This window comes from Corylus avellana, chromosome ca1 (genome assembly GCF_901000735.1).
Source record: "Corylus avellana chromosome ca1, CavTom2PMs-1.0".
Lineage (NCBI taxonomy): Eukaryota > Viridiplantae > Streptophyta > Magnoliopsida > Fagales > Betulaceae > Corylus > Corylus avellana.
In genome coordinates this window covers 47,445,942-47,464,830 of record NC_081541.1, presented here as the reverse complement: position 1 = coordinate 47,464,830, position 18,889 = coordinate 47,445,942, and the positions used below count along the sequence as shown (strand labels likewise).

General features: G+C 37.7%; 1 protein-coding gene across 1 annotated transcript; it reads left to right on the top strand.

Annotated features, from left to right (window-relative positions):
* The first annotated feature begins 351 nt into the window (after positions 1-351).
* LOC132187117 (uncharacterized) lies at positions 352-18,638 on the top strand. Its single transcript, XM_059601302.1, has 14 exons — positions 352-703; positions 2,444-2,553; positions 4,622-4,684; positions 4,775-4,961; positions 5,188-5,292; positions 5,462-5,592; positions 5,701-6,268; positions 7,581-7,646; positions 7,833-7,909; positions 8,634-8,915; positions 14,668-15,004; positions 15,085-15,237; positions 16,094-16,630; positions 18,001-18,638. Exons 1-14 carry the CDS (start codon positions 443-445, stop codon positions 18,187-18,189), a joined length of 3,066 nt encoding a protein of 1,021 aa, XP_059457285.1. The 5' UTR covers positions 352-442; the 3' UTR covers positions 18,190-18,638.
* Positions 18,639-18,889: the final 251 nt, after the last annotated feature.

Here is an 18,889-nt window from a genome sequence, read left to right as displayed (position 1 = left end):
AACCTAAACCTAAGTGTAAAAAATATTAATATATATAATACATATATTAATATATAAATATAATAATATATAAATATTATTAAATAAAATGGAAACCCGGTTCCGGTATTCCTGGTAAAAACCGGGTACCAAAAACCGGTACCGGAACCGGGGTACCCGGTTTTTGGATTTTTCAAACCGGAACCAGAACCGGGACCCCGGTTTCCGGTTTTCCGGTTTCCCTGTTTTTCGGTTCCGGTTCCGGTTTCCCGGTAATTTTTGACACCCCTACCGAATAGTACCAAAACGATTATATTCTTAAAAAGAAAGGAGAAAAACGCACGGAAACAGTGTTGGGCCTGGGGCATATGCTTTCCAATCAAACCCAGATTCCCCAATCCCCATCACTCTTTTCCTCCATTTCTTTCTTCGACCCCCAAAACACCCTCTCGTACGGACACGAATGGAGTCCATACAGAGCCGAGTCGAGTCATGGATCAGAGACCAGCGAGCCAAGTTTTTCAAGGTCTCGTGGGGGCCTCTGCAATGGCGGATGCGGTGGCCGTGGAACAACAACGACAGAGAGCAGAGGAAAATGATCCAGGAAGAGTACGAGCGCCGGAAGAAGCAACTCCATCAACTCTGCCGCGCACTCAAGGCCGAGTCCGTTTCGGACTTGCAGGACATTCTCTGCTGCATGGTCCTGGCCGAGTGCGTTTACAAGGTATGGGATTTTTGGGACGCTTTGAATTGCTTAAAATGTTTCTTTGGTTGTTTAGAAACCTCAGGAAAATAAAGGGCATTGTGGATTTTGATTATACGGTAAGAATCGGTTGGTGGTTTAATGAGAAGGGCGAAGGTATGGAAGGAAAATGAAGATCTGGAGAAGATTCTCTTATTGTGTTGTTTCATAAGCCAGAAGTAATGGTTTTTCTTTCGTTGGTTGTATGGGTTGTGAGAAATTTGAGTACAGGAAGGAGAAATGATCTTGGCATGTGCATGTGGGTTTTAAGCCTTGACCCTTGTAATGCAGGGGCAGTAATGATAGGCAGTTTTAGTTAAATTGCATGTGGCGCTTGTTGATAATTTTGAGTGTTCGACTAGTTGCATCTCGATGATCATTGGGCTTTGATATTTCTAAATTCGTTCAATTATTTGTTTGCGAAAAACGTGACCATTATTTTGTAATCTGTTTATCATTCCATTATAAAAACAGTGGCAATATGGTTGTGCACGTTTGATGTAGTTTTGAGGCTTAATTGGAGGAGTTTTCTAGTAGAGTTTAAAGACTCTCCATTGCCTTTTTAGCTCTTACTTAGAATGACATTATATAAAAGAAAAGTGTGAACTGTTCCCTTAGAACACTTTCCCCTTATCGCGGCGACGTGGGCGGTTCGCTGCCAGCAACGTCGTGAGAAGTCCACTGAACCTTATCATTTAGAGGAAGGAGAAGTTGTAACAAGGTTTCCGTTGGTGAACTTGTGGAAGGATCATTGTCGAAACCTGCCTAGCAGAACGACCCGCGAACTTGTATAAACAACTGGGGGCGGGGGGTGTTCTCGCCCTGTGCCCCCGAATGGTAGGGAGACACTCGTGCCTTCTTGCCGAACAATGAACCCCGGCGCGGTCTGCGCCAAGGAAAAAAAGACTTATCAAAAAAAAAAAAAAACACTTTCACCTTTTTTATGAAAAGAAAAACATAGAGAGTTATATATCTTGAAACTGTTTTCTGTTTTTTAGTTTAGGGAAAGCAAAGCTATTTAGAATATCTTATTTGTGATTTCTTTAATCTGTTCTCTGAAAACAGTTTTTAGTTCATGGACTTTTCCCCATTTCCTTTATTAATGAGATTTAGATTCAATGCTGGTTAATACGGATGTTTAATGCACCTTGCTTGATGCTCGAGTGGGAGGGTTCTTACATTTCAAGAAACACTACTTTTTTTTTTGCTAAGTCCACACAACACTACATAGTTGTCTCTTGGAATAGCCTCTTCAACACGCAAGTAACCACTACCAACTTAAGCGTAACTGAAGAGGCCCCAAACAAAAAACCACTAATGACTATAATTCTCTATGAGAGTACAATGAAGAAGGTGATTGTTTGCTGTCTCCCCAATTTCTTTGCACAAAACACCGGCCAATTATAATTATCTTGTGTTTCCTGAGGTTATCCACAGACCAGTATAACATTGTTTCCCCTCAAGCCTTGTTGTCATTCTGATCAGAAGGTGGCTTTGGCTTTAGATAATGATATAGATGTCTGTTAGTGTCATACATGTGTCTCCATTGTCTATAGTGTTGATTTTGACAGCCTACAAAGTTGGGATGCAATAAAAATGCAATGATGTTGACCCATACAATGCGTCTATGTTTTTGCTGGTGGAATAGTTCTTAATTGAAATTGTTTTGGCACTGAACTGAACTTGCTTTGAATTATGGTATCTGTTCTTCCATACATGAAGAAACCAGCTGCTGAGATAGTTCGAGCAGTAAATAAATTTAAGGCCGACTTTGGAGGGCACATTGTTTCTTTGGAACGTGTGCAACCTTCTTCAGATCATGTTCTTCACAGGTGTGTTCTGCTCTATTTCTCTTGAATACTTTCTTTAAAAGGAAAAAGTGTAAAATCAATCCCTTTGGTTTATTTAATTTATAATTAACTCCATCTGGTATCAAAATGAACTCAGAGGTTCCTAGGGTATGCCAAAAAAACAATTCAGTTACTATAGTCAAATTTGTCAAAATATTTGATATATTTTGCTAGGTGCCACGTCAGCGCCAATAAAATGACTACATTTGTCACTCTTAATAAAAATAATAAAAATATAAAAAAGAAAAATTAGAGAAACTTATAAAATTACTTTCTTTTTTTTTTAAAAAGGAAAACGAGAGGCCTATGAGCCACCCCCAGAGGTGGTTGGCGAACAGCAAGAGAGAGAGAGTCTGGTATGGGCAATGGGTTGGATAGGGCTTTGGGTTTCATCAATGGTGTGGATGGAACTGTTGTGATTAAACTTGCTGGTGATGGCGGCTACACTAAGGCAGTGGAATGTGCAAAAGAGGTTTTCCCCTTGTTGGGGATCTCTTGTGGGGGTAATGAGAAAAAGATCTTGGACCTCTTGACAGTTCTTGATAAGGAACAACGTCATGAGGTTTTGACTTCTCCCTCTACATCGAAAGGTAGGAGGGAGCTTAAAAATTTGGGGTGCTCTATTAATTTTGATGGTAGAGGCGACTGTTCTAACCGGGATAAAGGCAAGAGGGTGGTTTTGGCTGGGTGATGAAGCGATGGGTCTTGTGCATGTGTCTGCTTGTGGGTGTCTTGTTGTCGTTTCGTTCTTTTTTTGGGTGTTTGTGGGTGGTTTTGGTTGGGTTTTATTTGTTTCTTCTTTTAGTTTTTCTTTTGTACTCCCTGTGTACTTAAGGGTGCCTTATGCTTTTAATGATACTTTCAATTACTTATAAAAAAAAAAAAATTGGTGCTGACTTGGCACTAAATGGAATCCATCAAATGTTTTGACAGAATTTGACTGCAGGGACTAATTTTTTTTTTTTTTGGCATACCTTAGAGACCTTTGAGTTTATTTTGATCCTAAAGATAGTTAATTGTAAATTAGGTAAATCACATGGATTGATTTTTCATTTTTTCCTTTTTAAAATGATTTTTCTTTTGCCAGTCTGTTGATACACTTTTTTTTTTTTTTTTTTTAATTATTAAATACTGATTGCTGAGGTTGTAATATCTTTTACTTTCCCATCTGTGGGCCTATCTTTCAGTTACGGAATTAGCTACTACCCTCTGAAACTATTACTTTTTGAGTAAATTACCTCTCTCCATTTCCTTTTCGTCCCTTTTTTGAATGGCACTTATTTAGGTCATATGGAATATTGTGGATAATGAAGTTTTGGGAAAAAGAGGTTACACGCGCGCACACACACAGAATATTACATCATTGTTTTGAGTTTTTGTCAAGCAATCTCTATATCAATCCACTATGTTGTATGATATTTCAAGTGGTGCGCCATCCTTCTGTATTGTCCTGTGTACCAGAGCAAGCATCCATGTAGTAGAGATCTTTTCCTGTTAAGAAATGTAAAACATGGAAGATTAAATGTAGGCAAATGCTATACACACTCCTACTCCTACTCCCACACTCTTAAGTGCACAATCCTTGACGTGTTAGTAAAAATCACAATTAGATGATGAATGGATAACTATTGGATTTTGGATTCAATGGTGATTTTTATTGCCACATCAGGAGTGTGTACTTGGGAGTGTGGAAGTGGGAGTGTATGTAGCATATCTCTTAAATGTATTAGAGTTTTGATGGGTTGATGTTTGTCTATAAATGGTTAAGTGTATCATACTTGATTTCCAATGTTAGCTGGTGCAAACAAAGATATGGAACTTTGGATATGTTGAAATTTCAAAATTTTACTATATTAGTTGACTGTAGGTGTGGTAGTAGTGACATTATCTGTTCAGGAAAGTTACTCTAGTTTCTTATGTAGTAAAGTTATATGTCTACCTATGTATTGTTTCTTTGTTTTTATTCAAGGTGTTTTGTTTATTTTCATTTTTAATAAGTTTTAATTTTTTATTCTATCATATAAGCTTATTTGCATGTTGGTTGTTACAGGTATTTGTTGGCAGAAGCAGGTGACACATTATTTGCTTCCTTCGTTGGAACAAAGCAGTATAAGTAAGGATGATGTAATTTATTTATCAGCTGCCTTTGTCTGTATTATTTTTTGTGATTTTTTTTTTTTAATTTTCTTTTGTAAAAATCAAGGGATGTCATGGCTGATGCAAATATACTGCAAGGTGCTATATTTCATGAGGATGCGATGGAAGATGCTGAGGAAATTGAAACTGTTAAATCTGAACAGCATGAAAGTCGAAGGGGAAATTTGGTCTGGAATCCCCTTGAATCAAAATCTAAGCAATTAAAAGATAAATCTAAACCTGCTGCCCATCGGGTAAGATAGCAGTTATTGTTTTCATGGTCCATTTGATCATGTTTCATTTGCATATGTCAAATATCTTAGATCTTAACTTCTGTTTTCCCTCACTTTGCTATGCAGCTCTTATTCTCTATATGCTAATGTGTTGGTGTCTAGTTCCTCCATCCTACACATGCTTAATGTAGCATTCTTGTCTGTGTAGTGTCTTTCTGATTTTTTTTGTCTTTCCAATTTTCTTTAGGGTTTTTTGGCTCGTGCTAAAGGGATACCTGCTTTGGAGTTATACAGGCTTGCTCAGAAGAAGAAGCGAAAGCTTGTATTGTGTGGACATTCACTCGGTGGAGCAGTGAGTCTGATTAGCTTGTTTTGCTTCAGTTTTAGCCAGTCCTCTGCGTATGATTAATTGACATAATTTACTTGGGCTGCGACCTGTGGCCTTTTCAATAAACTAATTTGCTTATCAAAGAAAATTACTCATACTATACCTGTCATCTACGCTTATTTTGTCTTTGTAGGTAGCAGCATTAGCTACTCTTGCCATTTTGAGGGTCATAGCTGCTTCATCATCATCTAAGGAAAGTGAACAGGTTTTTGTTAAATGTATAACATTCTCCCAGCCCCCAGTTGGAAATGCTGCTTTAAGAGAGTAGGTTTCTGATAATCTTTGTAGTAACTATGTAATTTTTTAATAATGTGGGTTTGACTTGGTTAAGATAATAAATCCATGTTTTGATTTTATTGTATTTTCTTTCAGTTATGTTAATAGTAAAGGTTGGCAACATTATTTCAAGAGTTACTGCATTCCAGAAGATCTGGTGCCTCGTATCCTGTCTCCAGCATATTTTCATCATTATAATGCACAGGCTCTCTCAATGCCCGCTGAAGCTGAATCTACTAATTTATCAATGTTAAAACGTGAGGAGGGGATAGAGAAACTTAAACAGAACAATGGAGAGCAGTTGGTTTTGGGGTTGGGTCCTGTACAGAGTTCATTTTGGAGACTTTCAAAGCTTGTTCCTTTGGAGAGTGTTAGGAGACAGTTCAGTAAATATACAGGAAAACGAGTTGACTCTGTAGAAACGTCTTTATCAGCTAATTCTGTTGCAACAACTTTGGCTGAAGATGAAGTAGTTGAACCACAGTCTCTTGAAATCCAAGAGGGTTCAGATGGCATTTCCCTTAAGCCGTTTTCTGACACTAATAAAGGGCCACTGGATGTAGCAACAAATGGAAAGTTAGAAGAACAAGGCAGCATTAAAGGTGGAGATAGTAGGACCTGGCGCAAAGTGCCTTATTTACCTTCTTATGTTCCATTTGGGCAGGTATATATATAATGTAACTCATTTTATTGTCTGTTTTTCTTTTAATAGTTTGTCATCATAGAGTTCATGCATGAGCATCGGAAAACTAGCTGATATTACATAATTTCTGTTGATATTGTTGCTACTTGCTAGCAATCCATGTTCTATTTTTCTTTGGTGGCATGTCCTAGTTGTTTCATAGTCATTAGGTTCCCTTGTTGTAGTTTATTGATTCTCATAGGGGTCTCTGTCCATTCCTACGGAGTGTATGTGACATTATTGACTTGCTAACAATTTGGTGCCCAAGTCTTATAACTTAAGCCAGTCTAACAATGTCTTCCAGAGTAATTTTTGTAAAGTAAATTCCAGTGGCAACTATTTTTCTTTACGTTGTGGTATTAGAGATTGTGTGTATAGTTGTCTTTGAAGACAGTGAGAGGACGGTGGTGGAGCTTAAGGCCTTCTTTTTCTATACCTTTTTCCAGTGGATAGCCGCTTATAATTGTTTTCTTATTTCTAGTTTTCATGACTTTTTTGACATTTTTTCTTTTTTTGGTTAGGTGTTTTTCTTGTATACTTGAGTGTGCCCTTTGGTTTTTAATGAAATCGTTATTTATCAACAAAAAAAAGTGTATCTCTGTTTTCTTTCTCCAATATTAGAGGCATCATCACATGCTGTTTGCCAACTTAATTGTCTTTATTGGGGTTCCTGTTTTCACATAACTGCATGCTACTAATTCTGTGCTTTACGTAGCGGAAGACTAAGGTAATTAATCAAAGAACAGCGTCTTTGATTCTGCAAGGAGAAGCGTCTTCGTCTTCTACCCAAAAGATAAAAATAAGCCCGCAGGCTAAAAGAAAAATAAAACTCCCCTGAGTATTTGAGAGAGAATTCTCTAATTTTATAATAATTCAATGAGTCGGTTTTTACATAATAAGCTAGCCTATTTATAGGAGAGAAATACTTGTAGAGAAAGTAAACCTACTCCTAGTAGTAATAGTAAACCTAATCCAAATAAGGAAAAGAAAATAATTAAAACAAATCTAACCCTATTAAGGAAAGAAATTAAAGTCCTAATAAAATCCTAATATAAAATTGACAATCAGCGGGAATCGTGGCAATCTTTCATTTTGTACTTCCATTGTTTGAGAATGAGTAAAATTCTGATCAAGCAGCGTTGCTCCAATATTATTTTTGATATTTTCTTTATTTTCGTTTTTAACGAAAATAAAGGTAAATATCGTCCTACATCAGTTCTTTATATTAGTCTTTTTAATTATTGATCTGTTCGTTGTATTGGTGACTTCATTAGTAGCCTTTTATTTATTACAGCTTTATCTCTTGGAGAATTTATCAGTGGAACCACTATCAGGTGCAGAGTATTCAAAGTTGACATCGGTATGTGCTTCCTTTGTTTAGCCATCTTTTTATTAGTTTTTTTTTTCATTCTTTTTGGGGCTGCAAGATGTTTAATATTTCTGTGACATAAATCCTTTGTTCTTCATGATCATGAGTGGTAGCTGATAGTAGTGTCTTCTGGGATCTCTCATTTTGTTTACTTTCTTCTGGCAAAGACATTTTCAGGTCAAATCTGTCATTGCGGAATTAAGGGAACGGTTTCAATCACATTCCATGAAGTCATATCGGTCTCGATTTCAGAGGTGTGAATTATTGTAGATTCAAAAGTTTACCTATTACATTTTTCAATACCACAATTCAGTTATGATTGTATGTTGTTCCTTTGCCCCCAGATTGGTAGTCAATGGTTACATTGCTGGCAGGTTCTTGTATGTACTTGAATTTTATCTATTACATTAACAAATCTAGCTCCGAACTGATGTTATTTATTTGCAATTGTCCCTTGAAATCCTGTTTTGTTAGTCACCTTGTCAAAATCAAATCATGATCCATTGGCACTGGTTGTAGACCAAGGAATTTTCTTAGATGGGTTTAAAAGTTTATAGTGAAATTATTGTTTGGTAATAGGACTTATTTGTGTGTTTGAAGCAAATGGAACAGTTCAAAATCATCAATTAATTCTTGATATCTCTTTTATTCTTTTTTTTTTCTCATGCAACTTCAATAAATTTGACAACTTAGATCCTCAAAGTGTGATTGCTTCTTGAACTGTCTACTTGAAAAGATATTCTCAGATTTGGAATTAGAGGATGGCAATACCATCTGCTTAGAGTGGCCATAACTGAATAACATCCAAACTATGCAGACTTGGACTCTTGTAGGTTGGCAAAAGGATATCACTAGAACTTGAAGGTTGATATCTAATTTTTTAGATACATTACTCTGGAGGGTCCCTTTTGACGTTATTAGCATGAAAATTCAGGAAATGTGAGCATCATACTTGATGCAGCTTTGTCTTTTGTGCAGAATCTATGACCTGTGTATGAGTGATAGTCCTTCATCTTTCTTAGGAATCGAGCCACTGCCTCAGTTTCCACACCTACAACAGTGGCTTGGTCTATCGGTTGCAGGCGCTGTAGAGCTTGGGCATATTGTTGAGTCTCCTGTTATTCGCACGGCTACTTCAATTGCTCCTCTTGGATGGAATGGAGTACCTGGTGAGAAGAATGGAGAACCTTTGAAAGTTGATATCACTGGATTTGGTTTGCATCTCTGTACACTGGTTCACGCTCAAGTGAATGGTAACTGGTATTGTTCTTTGTCATTGTCATAAAATCCTCCCCTACCCGCTCTTATGTTCTTTCTTTTTTGGTCTTTGTAAATTAATTTTACCATCATTTTGTGCATCCTATATGATCGGCAAGAGTGGTCTTACAAGGCTGTGATTGCAATCTGGCATTTGCTGTTTCTATTGTTCTTGGAAAAAAAGAAGAAGATACTTTGTCATCGTTTTAAATCATTGTCATCCTCATCATCATAATTTATGATCGGTATCTTCAGATCACCTACACTTACCTTTGCAAACCTAATGCTTTTAATACTTTGGCTATTGTCATATGTTTTTACTTTTTAAATACATGATTCACAATAATATCTTTTGGTTAAATTGCTTCTTTGCTACACCTGTTTGAGCTTTTGACCTGACTAATATGCTCTTCACTTGTGTACGGGGGTGCCTTTGGTGTGCTTTCCAAGGAATCTTTATTTCAAGTTTTGAGCCTTTTGTTGTTGGAATTTGTTCACTGATGATCATAATAAATTAAAGGGCTTATGCTTTGGCTGTTTTCTATGACATTCCCTTGAATTTTAATTTATTTTGGTCACACCTCCTATAGTACCCAGCTATTATAATCTAACACAGGCCTTGTGTCATGTATCGAGCACTTGATTTAATTTTCTACAAAGATACTTGTGGCTAAACAGGACTGAGACCTGCACAAACATTATGGCCGGGATCACACACCTCTCTCTCTCTCTCTTCATCTGCTTACTAACCCACACAAACAAGAACAGAAAACATCAATACTCCCTCATAGCTGCACACCACCAAAGCCTACAATTCCACCACACACCCACCATTTGCTGCACTCTTCCTCACTGATTAGAAACCCACAGCCAAACCACCATCTTCATGACACCCATAACCTAACCCAGCTCTACCATCAACCGAACATTGAAAAACCCTCACACCTACTTGTCCATGGCTCTACTAGTAAAAATACCAACTCCCAAGGCTGAGAACCTTGACCAAATACCCAAAACCACCCCATTTGTGTCTCGGAAAGCCCCAAACATCCAAACTGGCATTAATGCTGTTCGAGAACATCATAACGCAATCACATGAGGCTGATCGGATAATCCCAACATAAAAAATGGTGGAAACTTTAAAGAAATATTGAAAAAAAGTGAGTAGCATTTGGTTGGATCTGAATTTTGTCGGTTTGAAGATTTGGTTGGTCTGGGGAGTAGTAGCATTTCCTACATGATGCATATTGGATCCAGATGATGTCGCTTCTGGTGTCTTGCACCTTGTAGACATATTTTGGTGGGATACCCATGCCGATTCACTTGAGCACTCACCAGTGCCTTGGGTAAGTTGTACTGAGTCCATTGCTCATGCTGTGCATGTGACTCTGATTCCTAGCAATGGCGAGGAAAGTCCTGGTCTTGACTTTAAGAGGATTGGATCGAAGCTTGAGGTTGAAGAGCTGCTTCAGGATTTTGGTGATGTATGTTTGGGATTTGATTCGAAGTGTTTTGTTGATGTTCTTTTAGTCCTTGTGTGGAAATCAGGAAGGAGACAAAGAGAAGAGCCACATGTGGTTTTTGACAGGTCACATCCTTGCACATGTCGCGAGTGTGTATGAATCTGACAGAAATGCTGGGTTAGAGTAGTTAGGTGTCACTACTGAGGGATAGTCAGAAGAGGAAATTAAAGGCCCAAAGCATAGGGGTGCAGTTGCATCTTACCCTGAATCAGGTTGCAAATTGTTTTAAAAAAATTGCAAAATATTTTTTTATTCTAGTGACTGTACAAGTTATAAATTTTCAGCTTCTAGAGAAAAACAATATTCTTTTTTACTGTTAGAAACATTTACTATATTTGTTAATGTGTTTTGGGTTTTTTTTTTTTTTTTTTTTTTTTTTTTTTTTGAGAAAGTGTTTTGATGTGACATGAATGTGAAAATTGCTTTATTGTTTTTATGAGTATTTTGTGTTTTGGGTTGTTTGTGAATATTTTTGTTTTTAAGAACAGAAAACAAAAGACATAACAAAATTTTTTACACCAATGAATTCCTTTTCCAAAATAACAATAAATAATATTTTACTTTTGTGTGTGTGTGTGTGTGTACTGTGCTGTGTGCAGTGGTGCTCGGTGGTTTTCCGGTGAAATTTGGGTGATTATTGGTAGGTTTGTGGCTTCCCGGTTACTTTGTGGTGTTTTATGGCACTGTATGATCATCTCCGGTGATTTTCAAGTGGTTTTGTGGTGCCTAACGGTAGTTTTTGTGATCTCCTGCAAGATATGGTTGTCGCCGGTGAGTTGTGGAAAAGACAACCCTGTTTTGTTCTGGTTGCTTAGTTGTTCCCTATCCTGGATAAGGATATCTGGAGTTGTGTTTGGATCTTCCCTTCCTGGATAAGGATAGCTGGGTTTGCTGGTTTTTGACCGGTTTAGGAGGTTTGCATTGTCTCTCATCTGGTTCACGCCGAGTTTCCTTGGTTTTTATCTGGTCCAACATCTTTCACATCCGGTTCAGTTGGTTCTTTACCGGTTCAGTGTGTTTCTCACCATGTTAAGTGCATTCCAGGTCAATTCAGTGGTTTTCTTAGCTTTTTGTATAGCCGGTGCAGTGCCTTTCTTGACTAATTCAGTGGATTTTATGACCCTGAGTTTATGTCCGGTTCAATTGTGTTTTAGTTCCGGTTTGTGTTGGTATGGACATGGTGCTTCCATTGGGTTTGTTGCTCAGGGGAAGTAGTTCTTGTTCCAATTTTTGTTATTGTTTGTTGATTATGAGCAACGTGATCGTCGTTGGCTGTTGAGATCCGACCAGCCTTGGTGTTTTTCAGTGAGAGCCGACCGGCCTAGGTGTTTTGCAGTGGTTTTCGACTGGTTGTTGTTTTCTATCGAGGTTCTAACTAGCCTTGGTGTTTTGCTGTGAGATCCGATCAACTCTTTGTTTTCCGTTGTTGGTTGTCGAGATCTGACTAACCTTGGTGTTTTGCAGTGTGTTCCAACTGGTCCTTGGTGTTTTGCAACAAGATCCGACCGCTTCTTGTAGTTTTCCGACGAGTTTTTGATTAGCGTTGAAGTTCTTAGCAAATGTTATTGTTACTTTTATTTTTATGTCTTTGTTTTGTATGCTCCGAGCTGTTCCAACTTGAGGATGAGTGTTAGAGTATGTTTTTATAGGTGTTTTTCGTTTGCTTGTTTCTTCCAAGCTGGGTTTATCTAATATATATGCTCTAGCTTGACGGGAGTGTTAGAAGAGTTACTAGGGTTTGTGAGAGTCATTAGGGTTTGAGTGGTATTTTGGTCATTGTGATACTTCCCTAAACCTATATAATAAGATGTGTGTGGTAGGCTGTAACACTCCGGTCCCATATTAGGAAGATGAGAAGTAACGCACATAGAGTTGCATTGCTTAGTTATTAAGTGAAATTGAGCTTTATAATGAATTCTAGAGAAGCTCTAAATTGACTAGTCCTTTTGGGTTGATAGCGCAGATTCTGCTAGAAGTTTTTCCTGGGTCGTTACAAATAGTATTAGAGCCACCTAGTAATGCCATGCTATGCGGTATTGGAGTGTTGCATGACGTGGCCCTGCCGAGGACGTCAGGAATGTAAGAGGGGGAGTTTGTAATACCCCGGTCCCATAGTGGGAAGATGAAAAGTAACCCCCATAGAGTAAGCGGTTATAAAGATGGTCATGGGTGGTAAGTCCCACATTGTTTAGTTATTAGGTAAAACCAGGCTTTATAATGGATTCTAGGAAAGCTTCAAATTGACTATAGTTCTTTTGGGGTGATAGCATAAATGTGGCTAGACCTTTTCTCTAGGTCGTTACATAGGCTACATAACAAGTTGAATAGCCTCCACCTTTTGTGTCTAAACCGTTCATGCAAACTACAAGAAATAGCACACTTCTAATTTACCTACATACTTTATGTCCCTCTTGTCTTTCCCTGTGGGTGTTGCAAACTGTATTGTGAACCTTCAATGATTCTTATTAGGCGGGCTAGGCAAAGAGTTCACATGTCACTTGGTAAGCTTGTACAGGGTGTTCTTTGAGGGAACCTAGCTTGCTGATATTCAATTGTGCTTTCTTAGGAAAATGGCTATGGCGCTATGTGCATGAGAGAGAGAGAGTTGTGGTAGATTCTAAATTTGGTAGTTCGTGGGATGGGTGGTGCCTTATGAGCTGCTTGGGTTGGGTTATGGAAAAATATTAGGAGGGGTTGGGGAAAGTTATCAAATCATACTAGATTTGAGGTAGGAGATGGCTCCAAGATTATATTCTAGCATGATCTATGTTGTGGGGATATGGCTCATGAGGAAGCCTTTCCAAATTTTATGTTTTTGATTGCGTGAAGGATGTTTTTGTTGCGGCTTACTTGGAGCTTTCTAGTGCCTCCAATCAGTGGAATGTAAGTTTTGCTAGGGTGGCTCATGATTGGCAGGTGAGGATAAGCTAATGCAGGATGAAATATAAATAATTGAGTGTTGTAGTTTTATTTAGGTTATTAGTATTTAATTTTAGGTTTTATTTAATTTTTTGATAAGAAGCGAAATGAGGGGTGTAACACGAGGACTTCCCAGGAGGTCACCCATCCTAGGTTTTATTTAATTTTAAGAGTTTGTTATTTGGTAATTCAATAATGGGCGCCCAAAGTCAGTCAAATTAGGGTTCGGGTTAGGGTTAGGGTTTAGTTAGTGAGTTTAAGTGTTTTTTTGTACTCCTATAGGGATAGATTATAATTGATGAATAAATGGATTTTGTTCTTTGTGAGTTGTGATTACTCTTCTCTTGTGTTGAGACACCATTCCCTTAGAGTGACACCAATTCTTCTGTTTGGTGAGACTACAATCCTTTATCTTTTCAGTTCTTGATTTGTTTGCGTGGCAATTCTTTTTGTGTTGCGTCACAAGCTTTTGTGGGTCCCTTCCAAAAGAGGTTTGTTCAATGTTAGATCCTTCTTCAATGTCATGATTAGTAATGATGGCTTTCTTTTTCCTTGGAAGAGTGTTTGGTGGAGTAAGAATCCTTCAAGGCAGCCTTAGGAAAGATTCTTACTATGGACAATCTTTGGAAGTGACATGTCGTTATGGTCAATTGGTGTTGTATGTGTTAAAAGGAATGGGAAGTTTGTGGGCCATCTTCATCTCCATTGTGAGGTTGCTTGTGCCTTATGAAGTTTTCTTCAATCGATTTGGGTTGTCTTGGGTTTATGCCTAGATGAGTAGTCAACTTACATGCGTGTTGGTGGACTGTTGGCAGCACTCGGAGTTCTATTGTGTGAATGATGGTGCCTTCATGCCTTTTGTAGTATCTATGGAAGAAAATGAATTACATAAGTTTTGAGGATCGTGAGAGGACATTGTAAGAGATTAAGTCTTTATTCTTCAATGCTCTATATCCGTTAACAATTGCTTTTGTTTCTCCTTTGGCAATTAGTTATCATGATTTCCTTGTTCTTTTTCTCCTTTTATTTAGGTGTTCTCTTGTATACGTCCTATGTTGGTGAAACCTTATGCTTTTAATGATATCTTATTTACTTATAAAAAAAAGAAAAAATATTATTATTCATCAAAATTTTTATAGTTTATATAATTTTGATGGTATTTTCTATTTTGCAAATAGGACACCTAGCCATCCACTCATTCATGCACATATGCACATCATGAACAAATGCGACTTATTCCTGAAAAAATGGTGCTCCGTGGATTTCTTTCTGTATGGTTGGTGTCTTCATGATTATGTATCTGTCCTGTCCAGGTGTGCTACTAGAGTGGAATCCTTTCCTTCAGCGACTTATTCTTCAAATCATGAAGCAGAGCCAGAATTGCAAAAGATGCGAGTTTTAGTTGGAGCACCCTTGAAAAGGCCACCAAAGCATCAGATCGTGGCAGATACATTGATTCCCATGTTTCCTTCTATTGATTCAGATGCTGCCAATCTCAATCATGAAAAAGCTTCAGGATTATTTAGTGATGAAAAATTCATCCGTCCTGAAGGTTTAAGTGATTTTTTCATATTCTGCACCAGTGATTTTACTACAGTCTCTAAAGAGGTTCATGTCAGAACTCGTAGGGTCCAATTGCTTGGTCTTGAGGTACCGATTATATACATAAAAATATGTTCTGTTTTGATTATTTATGTCGTCACTGAAATGACTTGTGGGTTGGGCTGTAGGGTGCTGGTAAAACTTCTCTTCTTAAGGCAATACTCCGTCAAAGCAAAGTAAACACTATCGCCAATATTGAGAATATGCTCCTTGAGGCTGACATTCAAGAGGGTATTGCTGGTGGTTTATGCTACTGTGATTCAGCAGGGGTAAATTTGCAGGTATTCCTTTTGGTAATGTAAAAGATATGTCCTGTTTATAGGGTTTTTTTTAATAATTCTTCTATGTTCCACTCAACGTTGGCAGATAGCATTTGCTGTATTTCGTACAAGTATCATGCTACAACATGTTTTTGGTGCACTATTTTACGAAAAAAAAAAAAAAAATCAGCTGAACTGCTTCCTCCGCCAACCACCACCCTAATCGGCCCTTTTCCTTTTGATGTTGATGGCCAGTTACTTGTGTCACTGCTATATTATTAGCATCTGAATGTCGTAGAATATATTATTGCTTCACTATGAGTCTACTTTTTTTATGGTTAAGGATGATAGCTGAACCTAAGACTTGGACCTTATAAATTCAAATTCTTTATCAGTATCACTCCCCTCCCACGAAAAGAAAAGAAGCAAAAAAAGGAAAAAGGACATGAAGAAATGTTTATTTTTCATGGTATATCGTACAACTTGCATATGTAGTGTTCTTAACCAAATGTTACTTTTGAATATGGAGAAAGAGAATAGGAAGCGTAAAAAAAAAAGAGGTGCGTTTTGTTCAATTTTTTTTTTCTTGATAGTTTGATTTGAACCCAAGATCCCACATAAACCCATCAATGTCCTTACTTGTTCACTGCTGTGTTCGGAAATATTGATATTAGTTATAATGAACGAATATTATTCAATAGTTGGCCTCATTGCCAGCTGGCTCTTGCACATTCCTTGATATACAAGGTAAGTTCCCATTCCCATATGACAAGTGTAGCTCGCAGGAGTGTTTTTAACTCGAAATGTGTCCTTACTTTCTTTCCCCTGTTTTTTTATTTTTATTTTTATTTTTTATTTATTTTTTATGGTACTGCAGGATCTGAATAGGGAGATTTCTCATTTCAAGGATGAACTATGGATGGGAATTCGTGACCTAAGTCGGAAGACAGATTTGATTGTTCTTGTGCATAACCTGTCCCATAAAATACCTCGATACAATCACTCAGATGTGTCACAACAAAAGCCAGTCCTTTCACTTCTGTTGGATGAGGCCAAATCGCTTGGAATCCCTTGGGTCCTTGCCATAACAAATAAATTTTCTGTCAGTGCACATCAACAAAAAGCAGCAGTTGATGCTGTTGTGCAGGCATACCAAGCATCTTTAAGCACAACTGGAGTCATCAATTCCTGTCCATATGTTATGCCCGGTGCTGCAAGTGCTTCTTTGTCTTTGGGTGCAACTGTTGGAGATTCTGATGGGAGGATGGGTGCTCAAAAATTTCTTTTTGCCCCAATTAATCTCGTTCGGAGGCCTTTCCAGAAGAAAGATATTGTCCTTCCGGTGGAGGGAGTCACCTCTCTCTGTCAGCTAGTCCACTGTGTGCTTCGGAGCCATGAGGAGGCATCTTTACAGGTAAAAAGCGTTCATTTTAATTTTATACTGCACTAACAGACAAGGGTACAAATGCTCTTGTGTGGGATTATGACCATGGGCACAAATTTGTGTATGGAAGGGGCATGGTAATCACACACACACACACAGTGTATTTATGTATTGACATTTATATGTTTTTAACGAACATGGTTATTAATATTTCTTGTGTTTATGTGAGAGAATCATAGAGTTAAGTACCTGAAGAACTGTGATCTGATAGGTAAGAGTACTTACTACATGAACATCATGTGAGAAAAAACAAGACACTCACATTATACTTATATCTTGTTAGTCTTTCGGGGAGTACGTACCAGTAAGGTGTTGGGCATCATGCCAACAGGTGCCTGACAAGCAAATATGGATGGAAAGGAGAAGTACTTCATTTTAATATTATTTCTAATCTACTCAGACAACCTTTTCTGTCAATTGCTAACTGCTTAACTTGAAATGTATGTTATACACAAAATAAATCTTTGGTTGGACATATAAATTCCACAGCGAAAAGGTGGAAAATGTGTAGGAACATCCTGTCTGGGTCTGATGCAATTCATGTGTTGAAGGCTTGAAGCACACGAATAATTCTACAGATAAAGATAACCCAAGACAGAGTTCAAGTTCAAGTGTAAAGTGATAAGAGATAAGTCATAGTGTGAGATGTGATAAGAGATGCGTTATAACTCTACCTCTTGTATAATTGTATCTCTACCTCCTGTAGAGTTTAAATATTGTTCTTATCCTTGTAACAAACCAGTGTAAAGTTTAACTATAAATATCAATGGAGACCCAACAAGATGTGTACGATAGAAACAATATTCAACAGAGATTTAGAGTTCTTATATTATGGTTCTCAGACAATAATCTGCCCACTAGATCTTCCATGAAAAACCATAATGTGATCAGGGTTCTTTTTCACATATAGATCCTTAATGGAGCAACATTTAGTTGGTATGGTTGGATTGAATTGCATATCTTCATATTGATGGTGAGAACTTAGGTTTCTGGATGTACCTCTTCAATGATAAAATAGAATTTGGGTATTATTTAGATTTCTGATCAAGTGATTAGCTGGAAGAAAGGTCAAAAAATGAACTTGGGCATATATTTATTTAGAGAGAGATCTTTGTGATTTTTGTCGCTGAGGGTCATACTTTTGCAAGCTTGTGATATGTTGGTTTAACTTTAGATGAGGCCAATCATCTAAAGTTAAACCAATATATCACAAGCTTTGTATGTATGTATGTTATATGTACTATGGCTTTTGTTTCTTCTCTTTATTTATTTGATATGCTTATGATCAAAGATTACAGTTTACTTTATTTCTTTTCATTTTTTTCTTGCTCAAATTAAAGGAACTTGGTAGAGATAGACTTCTGGTGGAACTGGCACGAGAACGCGCGATGGTAATGGATGCAAGAGGAGATTCTCAAGCCAAGGCATCCTCATTAACAGCCGCAGCTGTGGGGGCTTCCGTTGGTGCTGGTCTTGGCATTGTTTTGGCTGTTGTCATGGGTGCAGCATCTGCCTTGAGGAAGCCCTGAGAATCTGCATTTGTTTTCCTCATATTTCCATGAACACATCTTTCAAGAACTGAGAGTTGGATAGAAGAATGTTCTCTTGCTGTTTCCATTAGTGGCCATTTTTGAATGTAGAGTTAAATCATCTTATTAGGTTCCTCTAGCAGATGGCCAGCCATTTGTCTATTCTATGTATGATATTTGTAGGCAAAGAGCTTGTTTAGGCGTCTTTTTAAAGTTCTTATGTTTATCTAAACCCTGCCTTCTGTCCTGGATGTACAGATTGTATATTTTGGTAGTCCATTACATTGTCATCTATTATTTCAAGAATTTGTCTAACATATTGAATTAACCGAGGTGCACTTGCAGAAAACTTGCTGAAGGCCTGTACACCTCCGGGATTAGTCTGAGCGAAGCTTCACATACCCAGTGCCAAATTAAAAAATAAAACAATAAAAAAAGTATATTGATTATTCGGCGGCTTATGTGCTGCTAGTGCCAATCAGTGCCAACAGTTGATCACAGGCCTTCTAATATGCGTAACCCTTGCAGTGTCATCAATTATCTATGAAGTTTAAATGAGGTGCAGAATATTCATTTTCTGCTGGTACAAGTTTTCAAGTATTCTCTGAGGAAAAAGGTGAATCAACTCAGCCGATATGGGCAGCTTTTGGAAAAGGATTTAGTTGGTCTCTTTTCTCCCTTTTTCTTTTGGGTAAGTCAA